The sequence below is a fragment of the Rhyacophila brunnea genome, unplaced genomic scaffold (assembly GCF_057557595.1).
Source record: "Rhyacophila brunnea isolate RB1 unplaced genomic scaffold, BYU_Rbru_1.0 scaffold_1, whole genome shotgun sequence".
Classification (NCBI taxonomy): Eukaryota; Metazoa; Arthropoda; class Insecta; order Trichoptera; family Rhyacophilidae; genus Rhyacophila; species Rhyacophila brunnea.
Window position 1 is genome coordinate 6,169,662 of NW_028232751.1, and position 18,861 is coordinate 6,188,522.

The 18,861-nt window shown below is 35.1% G+C and overlaps 1 protein-coding gene across 5 annotated transcripts in view; it reads left to right on the forward strand.

Moving 5' to 3' along the window:
- Positions 1 to 18,245, forward strand: part of LOC147079414 (uncharacterized) — a 31,465-nt gene extending 13,220 nt beyond the window's left edge. Inside the window, exons 4-5 of one of the 5 annotated variants that reach the window (XR_015069445.1) lie at positions 9 to 2,921; positions 3,618 to 4,422. Coding sequence is in view for 2 of the 5 variants with exons in the window: in XM_085940811.1 (XP_085796937.1) it covers positions 17,245 to 17,781 (537 nt within the window). In the remaining 3 variants the exon portion in view is untranslated. Of the gene's footprint in view, positions 1 to 8; positions 4,423 to 16,932 lie in introns of those variants that run through there. The other 4 variants (XR_015069451.1, XM_085940811.1, XR_015069444.1 and 1 more) reach the window with 4 other exon arrangements.
- The last annotated feature ends 616 nt before the right edge of the window (positions 18,246 to 18,861 follow it).

Genomic DNA, 18,861 nt, shown 5'->3' on the forward strand with positions numbered 1-18,861 from the left:
AATTATAGCTCTGCTGATGGTATCACGACAATTAGAGCTTGAACCTCCCAAAATGAACTGGAATCATGTACCTCCTACAGCCTTCTACCACCTCTTCGTGGAGGACAGGGAGATTCAAATGATTGTAAAGAGAAGGTCTTGCAAAGAAAAAACCTAAATTGAGCACAAAAATGGAACAGCTATCGAAGCAGTTGGAAATTGACATAGTGAGTCTGGAAAATTTATTGCACTCGTTGGAGCATCTGCGGTGGCTAGGTCTCAAAGAACATCTAAAGGAGTGACTCTAGAGATTCAAACAGTTGACCCCAAACAACCCCGACAGTGAAACCAAATGGAAAATCCAAAAGAAAATCTTGTCAATACCCATTGTCGTCCAGCTTTGCATGTCGGACTGATAGTAAAGTTATTGAGAATGATTATTTTAATGTGTGTGTTAAAGTTGATCGTGAGTCGATTGTTTTGATTCAACCAAGAGATAATGTAGGAAAAGATTTTGATGTAAAATAAAAAAAGGTGACTCAAAAAATATCCAAAAGTGCCGTTAGAAATACTGACTTGTGGGTATAATGTTCGGAGGAGACAGTGAAGACTGTGAGGTATCATTTGCAGGCCAGTAAAGGCCGGTCTCATAAACAATCTAAAAATAATATGAAATATGGGACATTCGTAAAGATTCTTTTGAGGAATATACTGTTCAAGAGCTTCTCAAACTTATATCAACCATATAATTACAAAACTTATAATTAGGTCCCGGATTTATATGCTAGTGCATGTTTTGTTAGGGTGTATGCACAGCTATGAGAGTTGCACAGAAATCCATTTTGAAATACACAGAATCCAAAAATAAAATTTTATTGTGCATATAAATGCATATTTGAGACGTTAGAGCATATTTCGGAGATTAGTGCATATTTCATTAATAAATGCATATTTTAGGGCTTTTGTTGGAAGTTGAATTGGAAGTGTTAAGAAAGTGTTTATTAAGGCACCACTTCGAGTCCAAGTTTATAAAGAAGATCAGCCTAATCTACCACTCCCCCCAGAGCCTGTGCTGACTAGGTGGGAAACGTGGCTGAACGCAGCTCATTTTTATTCAATGAATTTTGAAGCAATAAAGAACATAGTTAAAAAATTTAACAAAAAAGATTCAGTGTCCATAGAAATATGCCAAAACATAGTAGATTGCCCGACGATAGAAAGGGACTTGGCTGTGATTGAGACTCACTTTTCTTTCTTCTTTCTTACCTGAAGCAATCACAAAACTGGAGACACGAGGACTTCATTTAACAGAGTCACTGGAAATGGTGGAAGATGTTAAAAGACGATTGTCTTCTATCCCAAGTGAGATGGGAGACATAAACGAAATATTTGCAAATATTTTATCGAAAAATCCTGATTTAGAGAATCTATACAGAATTGATGCTTATATTAATGGTAAAAGCCTGGATTTACTAGAAAACGACAAGTCAACAATCGAAAAATCCTGATTTAGAGAATCTATACAGAATTGATGCTTATATTAATGGTAAAAGCCTGGATTTACTAGAAAACGACAAGTCAACACACGCACCTTTATTTAAATTTTGCCCAATCACCTCTGTGGATGTTGAAAGGTCATTTTCTGCATATAAACAAATACTGACAGATATGCGGAAAAGTTTTACACCAGAACACATTGAAAAAATTATTATAACTTATTGTTGTTGACAAAAACAGCAATAAATAGTATTTAAGAATTAGTTCTGTGTGCGAAAGGAAGAGGGCGATGAGTCTGAAATTTGGTAAAATGAGTTGAGTATGCAAAACTAACCTTAATGCATATATGCGTAAAGCAGAAAAGGGACCAGTCGAATTAACGCCGCTATGTAAGTAAATTTTGTATATTAACAATATGCGATGATTTATTTTTCGTAATATTTCGAAAGCATAAATGCGTTGAATGTAATCATCTCGCAGGGAAACTTTAGTTTTTGTCACACGCCGAAAGGAAGACAGCGTTGAGTCGCGACAACGCCGTATTGCTTTCGACCATTGGCTCTGTTCACACCAGTTCGAGTTAAACGTCATCGAGTCATCGCTATTTGCTGTTCCCGCTTTTAGGCTGTCAAACGTTAAAGTTGGTTATTGTTCTATCTACAGTTCATTTTTGATAGTAATAATATACTTATTACTATGTCTCGTGAAAGAATCGAATTAATCATGAGGCATGCGAAGGAAATGTCTCAAAATAATACTGGTAAGTAAACGTCATAACATAACCTCGATATTATTGCAATCATTAAAGTGATGATAATTCTTTAAACCAACAATTTCAACGAATATTTCAATTTACTCAACAGTGCTGCACATATTATCATTAGCATTATTTTATAGTTTCAAATTACATTATCATCTTCCATTAGTACAGTCATAATGAATTGATTTTTGAAGTGATAGTATTACAAGGAAGGTTATTTTAGGTACCTATATTTATCTTTGTTTACTATTGATTATGTTTGTGTTATTGCAGTTACTGAATTGGCTACTAATTATGATATTATACTGAATGCTTCTCGGACCAGTAGTCTTACTGAAGAACAGTTGAAAGTAGCCCAAGAAATAGAAGCTACGATGCTATTTTCTGATTCAGGAGATAATAATTTAGCATTATTATATTGTTTTAAATTACAATATTATATTCCATTAGTAGTAAATGACATGCAATGGGTGAAAGGAATTGATTTTTTAAGTACCTGTGTAATAGTATTTCGAGGAAGAATGCTTTATATATCTTTATTTACATTGATTGTAAATTGCAGGTACAGAATTGGGTACTAATTATGATATTATAATGAATGCTTCTCGGAGAGAAGAACAGTGGAAAATAGCCCAAGAAATAGAAGCCATGATGCCATTTTCTGATTCAAAAGATAATAATGAAGGTAAATTTAATGGTATTAAACAACTTTGCTATTTTAGAGAAATATCAAGACTACTCGCTCAATTGTTTAAGTTGCGGAGATTTGTATTCACTATCAATAGATAAATGATTTCTTAGTACATCGACCAAAACACAAACACTTCTAATCAATGAAAGTTCAAGAGACCGAGAGACTAGTACAATCTAGTTAAAAATTGTACGAAAAAAGATAATAATTTTGTAGTTAAAGTAATGTACAACGACATGTTTTTAGATTTTGCCTGTCTCTTGAAGGGTCCATCCAGCAGGTGAAGTGGTTTCAATTTTTTTTTAAAAGTGCCGAGGCTAATAACATCTTCTTTAAAAATAGCCTGGATGATCTGCAACAATTCTAGTCAATATCTTTTAGTCGCCGAGGAAGGCATGTTATCCTTGAACCTCCTAAATGTTACAGTGGTCCAGTGCAAATTAATAAGGAGAAGAAAAAAGATCTCAGTATTCTACATATTAGACTCATGAGTTTTGCTTGTCAATCCCAGATAAATGTACCATATATAAATCCGGATAATTTTCATGAAAGACTTGACAAGTAGTAGGTATTATGTCTAACTGTGTCAAATACGTAACTATAATTTACAATATAAAGTAAAAAATAATATAAAATCATATGTCCTATTTATTATTTCTAACTGCTGTCAAATATGTAATGCCGCAAAAGAGTGCGACACTTCGTACCCTTGTGGCACAGCCTCAAGAGTTCCGTCGTCGTGGCCGGTCCTCCCTCACCCTGCAGCGGTGCTAGAAAAGCGATCTACGCGCTGCAGGTCTGGAATGGCGGGAGGCGCAAGAGTTGGCGATGGATCGAGGGAAGTGGCGCGATCTTGTGCTTGCCTTATTCCCCAACGCTGGGTCGTGACAGGTTGAAAGAAGAAGAAGAAGATTTACTATGTAAATGTATTAAAATAAAATGATATGTCCTTTCGTTTTATTTTTAACTATCTATCAAATTTATACATATTGTTTCAAATATAAATGTATTAAAATAAAACTATTTTTTTAATAATAATAACTTTAATCCAGCTACGTATATTCTATGAAAGTTCTAAACTATTACATCTTACACCTGCAATAATAAATGCCAGATTACATTATTGACTTTATAATAATCCATATGCTCCGTCTGGAGGGGGAAAATAATTTAAATTGTCACTAAATGATAAAAAAATAATAAAATCACACCTTTTGTACCCACATGTCAAAAGAGATAAGTTGTCAATTTATATTCTTTGTTAAAAAATACGAAAGGAAGAAAGGGATATGTCAAAAAAATATAGTAAAATCCATAACTATTGAAAATCTGATAAATTTATGCCATAGTATAACAATTTTAATAGACAAGTGCAAAAAAAAATTTCCAAAAAAATTAATATTTTCGGTTTAATTACAATTTTAAGAATATTCTCAAAGACGCAAATTTTGTTTTACCTCTCCTGAAAAGTACCGATTTTCGACTCATCGCCCTCTTCCTTTCGCACACAGAGTTAAGTGTGTCGTTTCTGTTTTTTTTTTTTTAATTGTATTTAGTTTATTTTGCATTTCTTATTCAATTGTAGGTAGGTACTTGTAAAAAAAACTATTTTGAAAATAAAATTGTATGTAACTTTATATTGATTATTTGTGTTTTTTTTTGTTATTGTATATTATTTATAAAATTATGAATTTGTTATTCGATTTTATCAGTAATATTAGGTATATAGGGTATCTAGAATTTTTTCCATAAAAAACTGACAATTTTTAAGTGCATATTTTTTAGTTTTTAGTGCATATTTTAATGATTTTAAGCGCATATGTGCATGCATATATTCATGTTTTTTGGTGCATACAAATCCGGGCCCTACTTATAATACATCAATTATCTTTTAGGGGTAAGACCAGTGGCGAAGGCTCCATACTAAGAGATTATTTAAAGCCTACCTTCTAAGAAAACATTATCTTCAAGTATTTATTTCAAATTTAAATACATAAATAAAATGTAGAATATTTTAAAATATTGAGAGTCATCTATGGTCAGAATTTGAATTTAGAATGCCGACTGTTTAAATTAGTCAAGTTTAGAATCAAACAAAACATTACAAGCGAGTGGCGACATCTGTTTTTGTTCTTTGAATGACAATTATCGACATGATAATTCAAAATTGTTTTCTATACTTATGATGACTCATCTCTTCAGGCAAATTTTGTTTCGTTTTGGTAAACGCTCGAGAGACCGCTTACAACTATGCCTGCCGCTTTAAGCAAATAATAAATAAATATGATGATATTTATATCATCTTAATTCAGTCAGATTGTTGTTCCAAACACAGTGGTAAAGTTTTATTTTGTAAGACAAAATTCAGTGATTTAATGTGTTCTGAATGTGGATAGATTATCTTATTTTGTACCCTAAGTCATTCGTCAGTGCTTTAAATATATAATTATTTGTAAAAATGTCTAGTTTTCCGATTGAACTTGGTCATTGTTGTAGTACAGATCAAATTTTAAAAATATCGTTTTCGAGTTTGACGTTTGTCAAAAAATCAGAAATCATCAAAGCTGGAAGATAAACCATTCATTTAGATTTGCATACAGCAAAAAAAACTTATGTTAGACATTTCCACAATAATATAATATGATAAATATTTGTTTTTGACCGGCAGTTCTCAGTTACATAAACTTTATTGTTGGCCATGTTTGCTGTTTGCCAAAGAAAAGTCTGAATGGAATTCTTCTGACATAAGTAGTGAATTAAATAATTTGACAAATTCAGTGGTAAAAGATGTGACCAAAGAAAAACATTTATATTCAATCGTAAATTTAGAACTTTTGGTAAAACTAGAATCGAATTTGCCGTTGATAAATAACAAAAGGCAATTGCTAGAGTACACAATGAAAAAGTCGATAGGAACCTTAATATAATGCGTAGCTTGATAGATACAATTTTTTTTAGGTAAACAAGAATTATCTTTTCGAGCACACAATGAAAGTGTATCATCAAATAATCGTGGAAATTTCATAGAATCTCTTCAATTCTTATCATCTTACGATTCTGTAATTGAAGGACATATTAATTCATTAAAACTTTCTTGCGCTTTTTCTGAATTATCAGGTGAGATTCAAATGATTTAATTTCGTCAATATCATCCGTAATTATTTCAAAAATTAAGGCTGAAATTACAGAAGCTAGTTTTGTTTCTATAAATGAAACACCAGATATTAGCCACCGTGAACAGTTAAGTGTGCTCTTTTTCTCTGATCTCTACAGCCTACCTCTTCCCAAAAGTCACCCTTCGCCACTGGCTAAGACACACATTGTTGCAAACTACCGCATTGAGAGACACTAGGTCGGTTTCATCAACCTTATGTGAATTACATTATCTATCCACGCCCTGTTGACACAGACAATGCAATACAGATCTGGTGTGGCGCGAATACAGCAGTTTACAGTGTTGTGTGTCTTAGCCCTTAGTCAATCCCAGAACATAAATCGATTGAAAGTGGGGCAATTTTTATTATGCCAATAGCACCGACTACAGTCCTCAGTAAAAAAGATTTATCTTTAAATACTTTAATTATTTTAGTTAAACACTTAGTAGATAGCAGTAATACATTCCACATTTACCCACTTTAAAGTTGCTTAACTCTCGAATGATGAAGTACTGACAGAACTCTCTTATATATTCAACTGATTGATAGTACATAATCGGTAGGCTTGACTTACTTGAAAAAAGTATGTCTTTCTGAATGTAAAACCTGTAAATACGACAACGCAGATTATTCATTAGAGCTTAATTGAAACATTTGTCAACCCCTGGTATACATAGATATATATAGTAACATAAGAAAATATGACAAAAACATATATTATAAACATGTTACGCACACGAGGTATTCATTAATTTTAGACTAGTTTCACTGCAAGGAATATATCACAAGATTGTATGAACCAATTCTCATTAGTGACCTCCCATTTTTCTTGGTGTTATCATATGAACATAAATGAAAGGATCTAATCATTAAAAATAATATGGACTCTCAGTAAACAAGAAGTCCAGGCACTTGGGATAACACACCATGGTATGGAGGTGCATGATGGGCATAACCCGTAGAGGACAAAAAAACCAATAAGTGGATAAGGCAACAAACAAGAATGTGTGATGTAAATTTACTGATAATCATAAAGGCAGGACAGGAAGAAGAAACAAATATTAGACAAATCTACTTCTTCGAAAGCTAGACGTAACGATTGACAAGATAGTTTGCTCAAATAAGCGCCAGTGCAACGCACACAACCGAGAGGAATGCAATCAGCTTAGAGAGGCTGTCATCCAGGAATGGATTGATTCAAGTTGATAATAACAATGACTTTAAGAAGGTCATTTTTTATTAGACAAAATACACATTTGATTTACAGGATTAAGGTGTGTATACCTGGTACCCCATACCCACAAGAGGGTCCTAATATTAGTAATCTTATCGCCTAAAGAACCTAACCCAACCTTTTGAACCAACGTGACGTGGGTAGGTACCATACAACCTTGTAATTCCGAACCAGTGACACAATATCGTCAGTCAGACATTAAATCCACATTTATTTCACAAACTTGTATGAATAGATGCATCAGTCCGCTTCTGCTTCCTCTTTGTCATCATCGTCATCCGGCTTAGATGCTACTCGATGAACATCTGGTGCTGCCCTTCCTTTTCAATAATCTGCACCAGCAACACTCCTCAGGAGTCACACTTCATAGCTATCTGAAAGTAAACAAAAAGCTCAAAGACTATACGTATACTAAGTTTTGCACTTGATGGCATGTCTGTGCCTTTATTCCATTGTGCCCACCGTAAGTGGAATGTCACGCTGGTATTATTCAGTTGTCCAACACAAATAGTGCGCACTAAACTTTGTCAATCATACTTATTTGTTTTCATTGAACTAAGAATATAAAATACAGATGGTGCTGGTTAGTTTTTAAAAATCAATTGAAGAGTGTGCACGAACAACGATGAATGGCACACTTTGGGCATAAGTGAGTTACGAATAGAACATTGGTATATGGATCATAATGAATGTGTTTTAGTTTTAAAAACACCACTAGATGGCAGATATAGTTGGTAAAAAACTGCTTTACCGATGAATGTCAAACGATAAATGTCGAATTTTACCCACGAATAACGATGAATAGTACAAACATGGAGGACGAGGGTGGTTTAAATCGTTTAAATAGGAGTAGAAAACGCAAGACAATACAAGTAGGGATTCCAATCCCGGGATCCCGAGCTATTTTCGATACCTATGAATCCCAGGATTGATAAATATAATCCCGAAATTATCGGGATTGACTTTTTTATCATTTTTTATGGAAAATAAAATAAAAACGGAAATATGACAGAAAAAATACTTTTAATAACAAATAACTACATAAGAAATAAACTGAGTTTGATTTATACCCATGTGTAAGTTGCCAATTCATTTTATTTTTTCACATAAATTAATAAAAATGAGAAAGATTAGAAAAAACAATGCTTCGCACTATTAACAAAGTAATTCCACCATGATCTCATACGTTTTACGGCAGTTTCATATTTGGCTAACTAATTAGATTTATGAAGCGGAAAGGCCATAAGTACATCATGATTTGCTTTACTATTTTAAATCTCGCTAACCCATTCATTAACTCTTTATTATAAGAAACAGCAATCTCATATTAAATTCACATTACTTTTTATATTACAATATTATTTACTCCATCAAACTTATGTATGTCCAAGATTGCACGTATACAATATTAATAATAAATGTCTTAAATAGTATAAATTATACTAGCTTTATTTTTGACCGATTTTATCAATGTTATTTGTAAATATAAAAATTTTATATTAACAATGGAAAAAAACCGGGACTGGATTTATTCCTCAACATTTTGCAAATGTGACATTCATCGCTGTTCGTGGATACTCTTCAACTAACCAAACCATAACATATGTACGCTATGAACAATCAAACAAAAATAGAACACATTTGTCAGTCGTAATTATTTGTTTTCGTTGAATTAAGAATACATAAATTATAGATGATGTTACATACATAGTTAGTTTTTGTAAATTCATTAAGCCCTGCCTAATCCAAACCGTAAGAGATAAAAAAAAATATTCTTGAATCTATAAAATATCTAAAATTATGTATAAATTATTGGCATAATTTTTGATATATATAATTGAATTGTAGTCTTATTTAAATGAAAACAAATACGTATGACTGACAAAATTTCTTCTTCTTCTTCTTTCACCCTGTCACGTCCCAACATTGGAGCATAGGGCAAGCACAAGTTGGCGCCACTTCCCTCGGTCCATCGCCAACTCCTGTGCCTGCCGCCATGTCAGACCTGCAGCACGTAGGTCGCTTTTGTAGCATCGCTGCAGGGTGAGGGAGGGCCGGCCACGGCGACGGAACCCTTGAGGCTGTGCCACAAGGGTACGAAATGCCGCACTCTTTGGCGGCATCCGGAATACATGTCCCAGCCACGTGAATCGTCTCTTTGTGATAACTTCAATCACTGAAGGCTGTTGTGTCTGCTCACGAACTCGGATATTTGTAACGCGGTCGTACCAATGTACCCCTAAGATTCTGCGGAGACATCGATTCTCAAAGCTCAAAAGCCGAGACTCTTGAAGCTTAGTAAGATGTCAGATTTTAATAGCCTACCTCCACCGTTCGCCACTTAAGTAAATCTAAGTGCAATTACAAACCTGGGATGCCTTATGATGAGACGGAAGTGAGAGAACTTATAACGAAGGTTGACAGCTTCCTCGCAGAAACAACTGTGGAACATGCCTGATGTCTTGGAAATTTCCACTCGGGACCCGTCCTAAGGAAAACAAGAAAAAATTATCATCAATATTAATAATATATGGCACGCCAATGTTTTATTTTAAAGAGAAAAAAATCCTTATTACAAATAAATTTATATAGGTACATTAATTCATACATAAATGACAGGTCACATACTCTTCAAGAATAAGCATTACATTTAATGTAAATATTATATAATTGCATAGGCAATTAAAAATAAAATTATTCAATCAAAAAACCTATTGATGTTCTCCAGCAGTGATTCAAATATAAAATAGTTGATTGTTATTTTGCCTCAAACATAATTTCTAAAAATGGAAAACCGTACAGTGATATATGAAAGAAGCGTGGTTAGAATGCTCCCACTATCTCTTTAAAAAAAATTTAAAACAAGGACAAAATTATTCATAGAATAAAAGATATGCATTCGGCTAGAAACACGATGAAAGTTAGTATGTCGAGAGCCCAATTGTAATTTTTATACTTTATTAATAGAATTCTTAAAAACTAATTTTTCATTTTTTTTATATAGAATACTGCTCGGCACGTCACAGTCGAAAAATAATATTTGGGAAATTTTTTAAAAAGGTTCACCAACCCTGCTACAGGGCGTTATCAATTTTTAGTTTTTGTTTAGAAAACTTGTTTTAAAAAGAAACTTTGTACTTTTACAAAATTTTAAATAAACATTGTTTGCGCTAAATTGTAATACTTCTACAAAACATTCCCGACCATATACCCCTCCAATCATTTATGTCAAAAGGCACATCACCAACGGTTTAGTTACAATTCAACCGCCGCCGCGTCAACAGCTTTCAATCATACACTCATTGCATGTTTTTTCCAGAAAAAACTTTATGGCGACAACTATACCTCTGACCGCCCCACCCGAAGATGATAAGACTATCTGCATGGGAGACAAACCTAGTCTCTGAGGGTCTCGAAGATTGACTAAAGCCAGCAGAGTATCTCCCACCCGGAGCTATTCTCGAATACCATACATGTAAAGCCCTAAACAGACTGAGAACCATTGTAGGGCGCACCCGAGACAACATGGTGAAGTGGGGTTCTCATGACCAAACCTAAGAGTGTGGTGAAATGCAAAGCATGGAGCACCTATTTTCATGCAAGGTTTGCCCAGTAAGCTGCAACTTCGCCGAGATTCTACAAGCCGAGGAAAATGGTGTTGCCTTTGCTAACTTCTGGAGCGACACATTGTAGCTATTGAAGACCCGGCACGACGAATAAAATAAACTCATTAACAATTAGCAGAAACAAGTACAGGGTGACTCGTCGCGAGAGTGATAAACATAACAATAATCAAACCAAGTATACGAGTGCGTGACCCGGGATCCAGCGGGAACGCTCCAGAAAGCCAGCAGTCAACCATGAAAAGATTAGTGTCAAGACAACATCCCCGCGTTCACTATTCTCCACAAAACTACAGCTTCCTCAAATAGAGTACACTCAAAAATATTGCCAAATATGATGATTCATTTTTGCCCAAATTTTGGACCAGACACTTTCCGCATAACCTCACCATTTAAATATATCTAAGATATTTTTCAGTTAAAAATATTGTTTCAAATGATGTTGACATTCCGCATAACCTCACCAGTTAATTTATATCTAAGATATTTTTCAGTTAAAAATATTGTTTCATATGATGTTGAATGTCTTGACGTAAATGCTTTTTGTTGGGTGAGCATAATAATTTCTCTGGGGTGGGGAAAGAACAAACATTCGCTCGGTTGGTCTAAATGCGGCTTTAGGTTGGAACGAATCCTATCGAAAAAATTGTAATAGATTTATATGGATGTGATTTGTAGTGGTAAAACAAAATGTTTTACTGCCAACCTTCCAGGATAGTTCTAATTATTCGCTCGGTACCGAATCTCTCTTTAAAATGATTGGAGTGTTGAAAATTGAACAAATACGAGGGCACTGATGACCAGTGGCGCACCCAGGGGGGGGGGGGGGGGGCAAGGGGCCCTGGCACCCCCCAAAATTATCAGAATGATTTTAAACATTGAAATTGAAAGCCGTAAACTATACCTTTGGGCTTAGACAAATAAAAACACGACAAAAAAAATAATTTGTAATTCTCCAGCACCCTTTCTAGAAAAAATTCTTAGATTTTAATTTCTAACGCAAAAATTTCGAAACACTAATGTCAGGTTTTTTTAGAAACCCAATCCCTAATGGAACTGTCAAAAAATTCTTAGTGTCCACCCGAATTCCGGAGTAGTGTAGGTCATGGCTGGGGAGGGCTGACAGGGCTCTAGACTGGGGGCCCGGCCTGGGGGGGCACGGCGTCTCGGGTTGACCAGATAAGTAAGATAAACACACATAAATTAGCTTTAATAGTAAAAAAAAGTCGCCTGCGGTGCTATTATACTTCATGGCTATGAACATTTTCAATTATATAATTGTGCAATATATTTTTTGATTATTATGTTTCGATTCTCGACAGCTCTATCATTAAAGTAGATGTATTAAAAATCGCCAATAATTCACTGTATGAGTACCCTTAATTTGAACTAAAACACAATTTGAAAAACGTTAATGTAGTGTTTCACACTGCCCTTAATCTTAGCGGTAGGTAGGGGGCCCGCCAAATATCTTAGCCTGAGGGCCCGTTTCAGGATGTGGGGAGCATGGTGTAGGTACACCGATAATAGACAAGCTCAATAGACAAAAGGCTGATAAACGAGAAATTAGGCTGTGAAGAAGAAAAGGATCCAATGGGACTAATTTACATTCTCCTCCTTGGGCCCCCCCCCAATATTAAATCCTGGGTGCGCCACTGCTGATGACTAAGTTGAGTAAAATTTTGACTTAAATATGACAGAAATGTGAAACAGTTTGAAGCCAGGTTCGGTTTATTATTTTATGACAATCCGGCCATAAAACGAGTTCTCGAGTCCTCAAATATTACTAATATACAGAGTTTCATTTACGTGACACGACTTTAATGCATTGAAAATAACATGATATTCTCCAACACGTATTTAAATTTCTCCACACTCGAGAATCGCAACTACTTACAGTCACACGCAGAAGCCTACCTCCCCTACATTCAACATTCGGTAGATGAGGTTTCATTCTCAAATGATCATTTATTTCTATTCATGAACAAATTATTGATAAGGTTTGTTTAAAGGACAGTAAAAATAAATCACCATCCTAAGCGTAGCAAATGGTTTCTACGAGGAAAAACAATTGTGACCCATTAGTCCAACCTTTCTTTTATAAAAATAATAACGACGTTTAATACACTATGTCCATAGGATAAACTCCAAGGTAGCTCAAATGCCTAAGTAACAGTTAAATGTTTGAATCCTGATCAATGCACACAAGAAAAATGCCAATTTAATGTAATATAATTTTGAATACTTACTAACCTATTGAAAATTGATAGCCTTCAGAACAGAGCAGAGCATCTTCACATTCTCGAGAAGCGCAGTAAAAATGTATTCTGGACCTCTCAGAAATTCATGTTGTGTATCAATTACCATCTTGACGTTTTATAAATTAATTGTCTATTATTATGGGGTGCGTATATAAAAAAAATATTTTTGCTCGTGGATTTGTAAGATATAAAAAAGTCGGTAGTGATCGTGTTTTTTTTAATCCTGAAGTAAATCATCAATTGCATATATAGAATTCGTTATGGTTTCGTACTGGATCTGCGTAACGCTCTGCTCCACGCACTTCCCAAGCGCCCGAGCGATACTCAAGGCGAGCACATGTTTACACGTAAATTCCGACCCAGACATCAACACTCTGTATTGAAACGCGGGACACGGGCAGTAGTTTATCTTCGGAACAAGTCGGTAGATTTGGTCTGAGTGTCCCTTGATTTCGGCGGCGATACGCAGGCCGTCTTCTAGCGAGTAAATGGTGATTGCGTCGGGTCTATCGATGATCTCGCATGCGCGTTCAAATATGCTGCCAAATGTTGAATAGAGCAAAAGGACATCGTCATCAGATACTGAAAAAAAAGAAACAAATCAAATTTAATATAATTTTATAAAAAATTTGGCAAGATTTTATTTTTAAATTAGCTTCTAAACTCCAACATCAGGAATTTTATACGGATGCAGTTGGCCGTATCACAATTCACCGTGAGATGTTATATCGGAAATAGATGACTATAGTAGAGATCAAAACCGTAATAAAATGAAAAAACAAAAGAAAATAATTAGATAAGTAAATTAGAAATACAATATCATAAATTCATATAAAATTCTGGTAGGTGCTCGTAAGCAGCAGAGGCTTCTCTCATACCATGCAAGTGCAACGCACTGCCTGCATTTACTAAGACATCGCTCAACTTTTCATTTTTATTCATATGTGTTCCACTCACTTCGCGGAGTAGAACATGTGGCAGTATTATGAACAATACCCTTTCATGTGCGCAAAGCGATTCCGATCTAATACGATTTTCAGTTGGCATAGGATTACTAGTGAGATTATTGTAAAACTACTGAGACGGTGGCGCATGTTCCTGTAGTGGCATTTTGTGTAGCATTTTTTACACAGTTTAGGTCTTCGCACAAAATTAGGGCTCTAGAAACAAAAACGCCAGTTCCTATTTTATAACAATGTTGGCAAGTTAATAAAAATATATTATATCTCTTCTATAGTTATAATTGCTAAAAAATGTATTATAAATTGTCATATATTATTTGTATATAAACAATATTTATAAATACTTTTTTTTCAGAAATTGTACATAAATAAGAAAGATATGAGAGTCGCCAAAATTTTACGAAAATAGAAACTGTCGTATTTGTTTCTAAACCCCTCAAATACATTCAATATAATAAAAAAACACGACGGCAATAGTAGGTCATAGCTGAAAATTAAATAATAACGACAATATAAGAGAAAAATACTTTATAAACATATAAAATACATTATAAATAAGAGATATAGATACATTAGAAGTTTGAATGAAAGTTGATTTACAATATAAATATTATCCACGTGATGCTAGCTCATTTTATAATTTCATATAAATTAATAAAAATGAGAAAGATTTCAAAAAAAAAAATACTGCTGTGCACTTTTAACAAAGCGATCTACCATGGCCTCATACAAGATTTACAATGGTTTCATATTTGGTTACCGAAGACCATAACTTTTAATTCATTATACCTTTCATTAATTACTTCTATCAGAAACAGCAATCTCATATAATATAATGTAAACACTAAATGCAACATTGATTCTTCGATATTTTATAAATGAATTTGTTCGTATTTTTAACATGAATTTCAAAAATATCCACGATGCAGGTAATTAATATCCGTTAAGTGTTTTTTTGACATAGTAATTACAAGCAGATCCAAACAGAGGATGGTCGACCATGGTGGCACTATGAAAATAAAAAAAGAAAACGCTGGGCTGCAAATAAGCCAGTCAAAAACTAAATATATGGTTAGCACACGCGATCAGGTACCGCTGCAGAATATAGACATAGGACAGCATGCATATGAAGGGGTGGACAAGTTCACGTATCTCGGATCCAGCCTAAATACCCAAAATAAGACAGCAGAGGAGATAAAAATCCGCCTTATCTCCGGGAATAAATGCTGGCATGCCTGCAAGCGACTGGTGGGGTCGAAAATTCTAGGCCGAAGAAGTAAACTACTAATTTATAAAACAATTATAAGGCCAGTGGTCACTTATGGCTGTGAGACTTGGTGCTTAACTCAAAACGAGGAAAACAAATTAGCTGTCTTCGAGCGCAAAATACTACGCAAAATCTTTGGACCCACGTTGGAAAATGGGAACTACAGAATAAAAATGAACCACGAGTTGGAAGAGCTGATTGAACAGCAAACAATCAAAAGATACTGTAAGTCCCAAAGACTACGATGGGCGGGACATGTGTAGAGAATGCCTGAAGTTAGAGCGCCAAGGATCATGACGAAGTGGCTACCCCAACGGAAGAGACCCAGAGGCCATCCAAGAAGGAGATGGGCTGACGCCGTAGAAGTGGACTGGCTTCAAATAGGAAGACTCGGTAACTTGAGAAGTGTGGCGAGTGACCGGAGTGAGTGGAGAGCGGTTGTGGAGGCCAAATCTCACCCCGCGATGTAGCGCCGTGGAAGAAGAAGAAGTGTTTTTTTTAAGTTTTAAGTTAAGTTTTCACAAATATTTATCATTCTGTTCCTATTTCATAATTTTAAAGGTTTTATTTTATTCCAAAAATAGCTGCCCTACAAGTGCCCATCTAGTAAAAATTGGCTGGCAGTGATAAGGATGCGTATTCACTTATATCTAACTACATTACACCGCAAAAAGTGACCTGGAACACTGGGAATGTTTCAACCGAAAGTTGTTGGGTGGAATTGCTCAAACACTTTCACACCAATAATTTGAATCATACGAACTTTCATATAATTATTAAATACATTCTGTCTGCCCGGTATTTTCTCTTATGAATAAGTTGTGGATAATTAAAAAAATACAGTTGCAAGTCGCAGTTCATAAAGCAATTTTAATTAGCAAAATAGATTTTAACCGCTACCATACGGGACCCGAAAATTTCCGTTTTATAATTTCATCCTCTGTATACGGGCCCCGGAAATTTTCGGAAATTTCCGATATTCTCAGGCGTCGTTTTCAAATTTATATTTTGGGACATCTATTGAATTTTTCGAAAAACTTTTAACGAAAAGATGTTAGCAAAGAAACAAACCTTATTTCTATACCATTGGTAAGTAGATTCGACTACTATCGATCGAAATATGCTGTTTACAAAACATAGATATTTTCGGGCAATGACGCCATCAAGCCATTCTCGCCACGTATACAGACCTGTCGGCAACTCTGTGTTTGGTGTTTAGTTTGCATGCTTCTCATAACTAAATTTGCCATTATTCAACAAGAAGTATAACCGAAAGGTTAGCGTATTGTTTTAATTCAATAATCATTATATTTTTGAAAGATTTACATACATAATTATGTATGTTTATTATTGAGTTTTTTTTCCAACTTTTTTGTTTATAAACTCATGCATAAATACTTCTGACATTTGTTTATTTTACGTTGTATTTCTAATAGTTTTGGATATATGTTTCTAATTGTTATGAATATGAAGAATGATAATGAATTTTTATTGATTTTCCAGATAATTCACACCACACTGACGTTTTGCAACGTGACAGCTGTATTTTTGTTGCTATCAAATTTGCAATTATTCTTCACGAAGGACAATAAAAAGGTACGCTTAGTGTTTTAAATTAATTCTAGTAATAATTTCGTAAGCTTATGAAAGAGTTAAATCTATCCTATACGTTTATTGTCGAGTTCTTTTCAACTTTTACATTCTAACCTCAAAACTTCTGACGTTTGTTTATGTTACATTCTATTTCCTAAAATTATGGTATCATGGAAAATGCTTATATGAGTTCTATTCATTTTACAGATAATTTGAATCACCATGTCCAGCGTCAACCAAAATGAAATCGAACCGGAAGTGCTAGATAACATCTTCAATGACTCGGATTCTGATGTGCCGCCAGATTTTACGGAAGACTTCAGGGACGTGATAGACAGTGACAATGGAAACGGGGATTCTAATTTTATAAATAGAATTTTCGAGCGAGTTGCTGCAGGGGAGGATGCATCAGGGTCGGGCCCAGTGAATATGGTCAGCACGGAGAGCGAATCTGACGATACCGACCAATTTGCAGACCCTGGCCCATCAAGGCGACGACGAGGACAAGGACGGGGTGGTAGACGTGGCAGAGGAGCGAGGGGCGCCCGCAGAGCGACCGCACGAGGCAGAGGCAGCCGCCATCTAATCGACGGCGGATTCACTGCTGAAGACGGCTTGTGGTCGAACGTGGATAATCCTCCAGAATTGCCAGAATTCACCGGGAATCCTGGTGTTCGGATGCACCCCACCGCCGATCCCGCGTCTATGCATTCTTATAATGAACTATTTATGTGTGTGATGTTTTTTTTTCTAGGTTAGTGTTAGAAACAAATATTTATTATAGTCAAAACTCTCATAAGATAAGTGCACATCCAAAGAACTTGAAGTGGAAAGACGTTAGTATTAGTGAATTAAAAAAATTTATAGGTATAATGTTTCTTGTGGGGCACACACGTAAGCCAACGCTAAGCGAATATTGGTCCACAGATATCCTCACATGTTATCCGCTTATCGGGCAAGTAATGAGTCGTAATAGATTTTTTCAAATTCTTCAGATGCTACACTTTAACGACAACTCCCGGCGACCGGCCGACGCGAATCGCCTCTATAAAGTTCAGCCTGTCCTTGACCATTTCATACCGCGATTTACTTCCTATTATAAACCGAACCAGGAACTTTCCTTAGATGAAGCGGTGGTGCCTTGGAAAGGTTTACTGTCTTTCCGAACATACAATCCTGACAAAATACATAAATATGGTATACTGGTTCGTTTGGTATGCGAAGCCTCTAGCGGATACATCTGCAATCTACTAGTATACCATTGTCAGGGTTCTACGTTGGCTTATACAGTAAACACTCTCTTACAGCCTTATCTCGGGGAAGGCTACCATTGCTTTATGGATAATTATTACAACAGTGTAAAGTTAACTGAAGAGTTGCTGGCTCGGAATATAAGAGTATGCGGCACGATACGGCAAAATCGAGGACTACCTCCTAATTTCAAATTGCTCTCAAACAATTTGGGAATAGGCGACTCGGTTTTCTGTCGTAAAGGGGATGTTCTCTTACACTCTTGGCGCGATAAAAGAGTGGTTAGAGTAATATCCACTTTACATTCGGCAGAAATGGTCACCATCAGGACTGATTATAGAGGACACGTTATAACTAAGCCGAAAAGCATCATAGAATATAATAAATACATGGGGGGAGTGGATCGTGCGAACCAATATTTAAGTAAGTAAGAACCAATTCTTACTACAATTTGCACCGTAAAACTGTTAAATGGTCAAAAAAATTGTTCTTTTGGCTTATCATGTGTGCCCAATTTAATTCTTTTGTTTTATTTTGTAAGTGTAACCCTAGTAATAAGATAGGCTTTAAGAAATTTTTATTAGAATA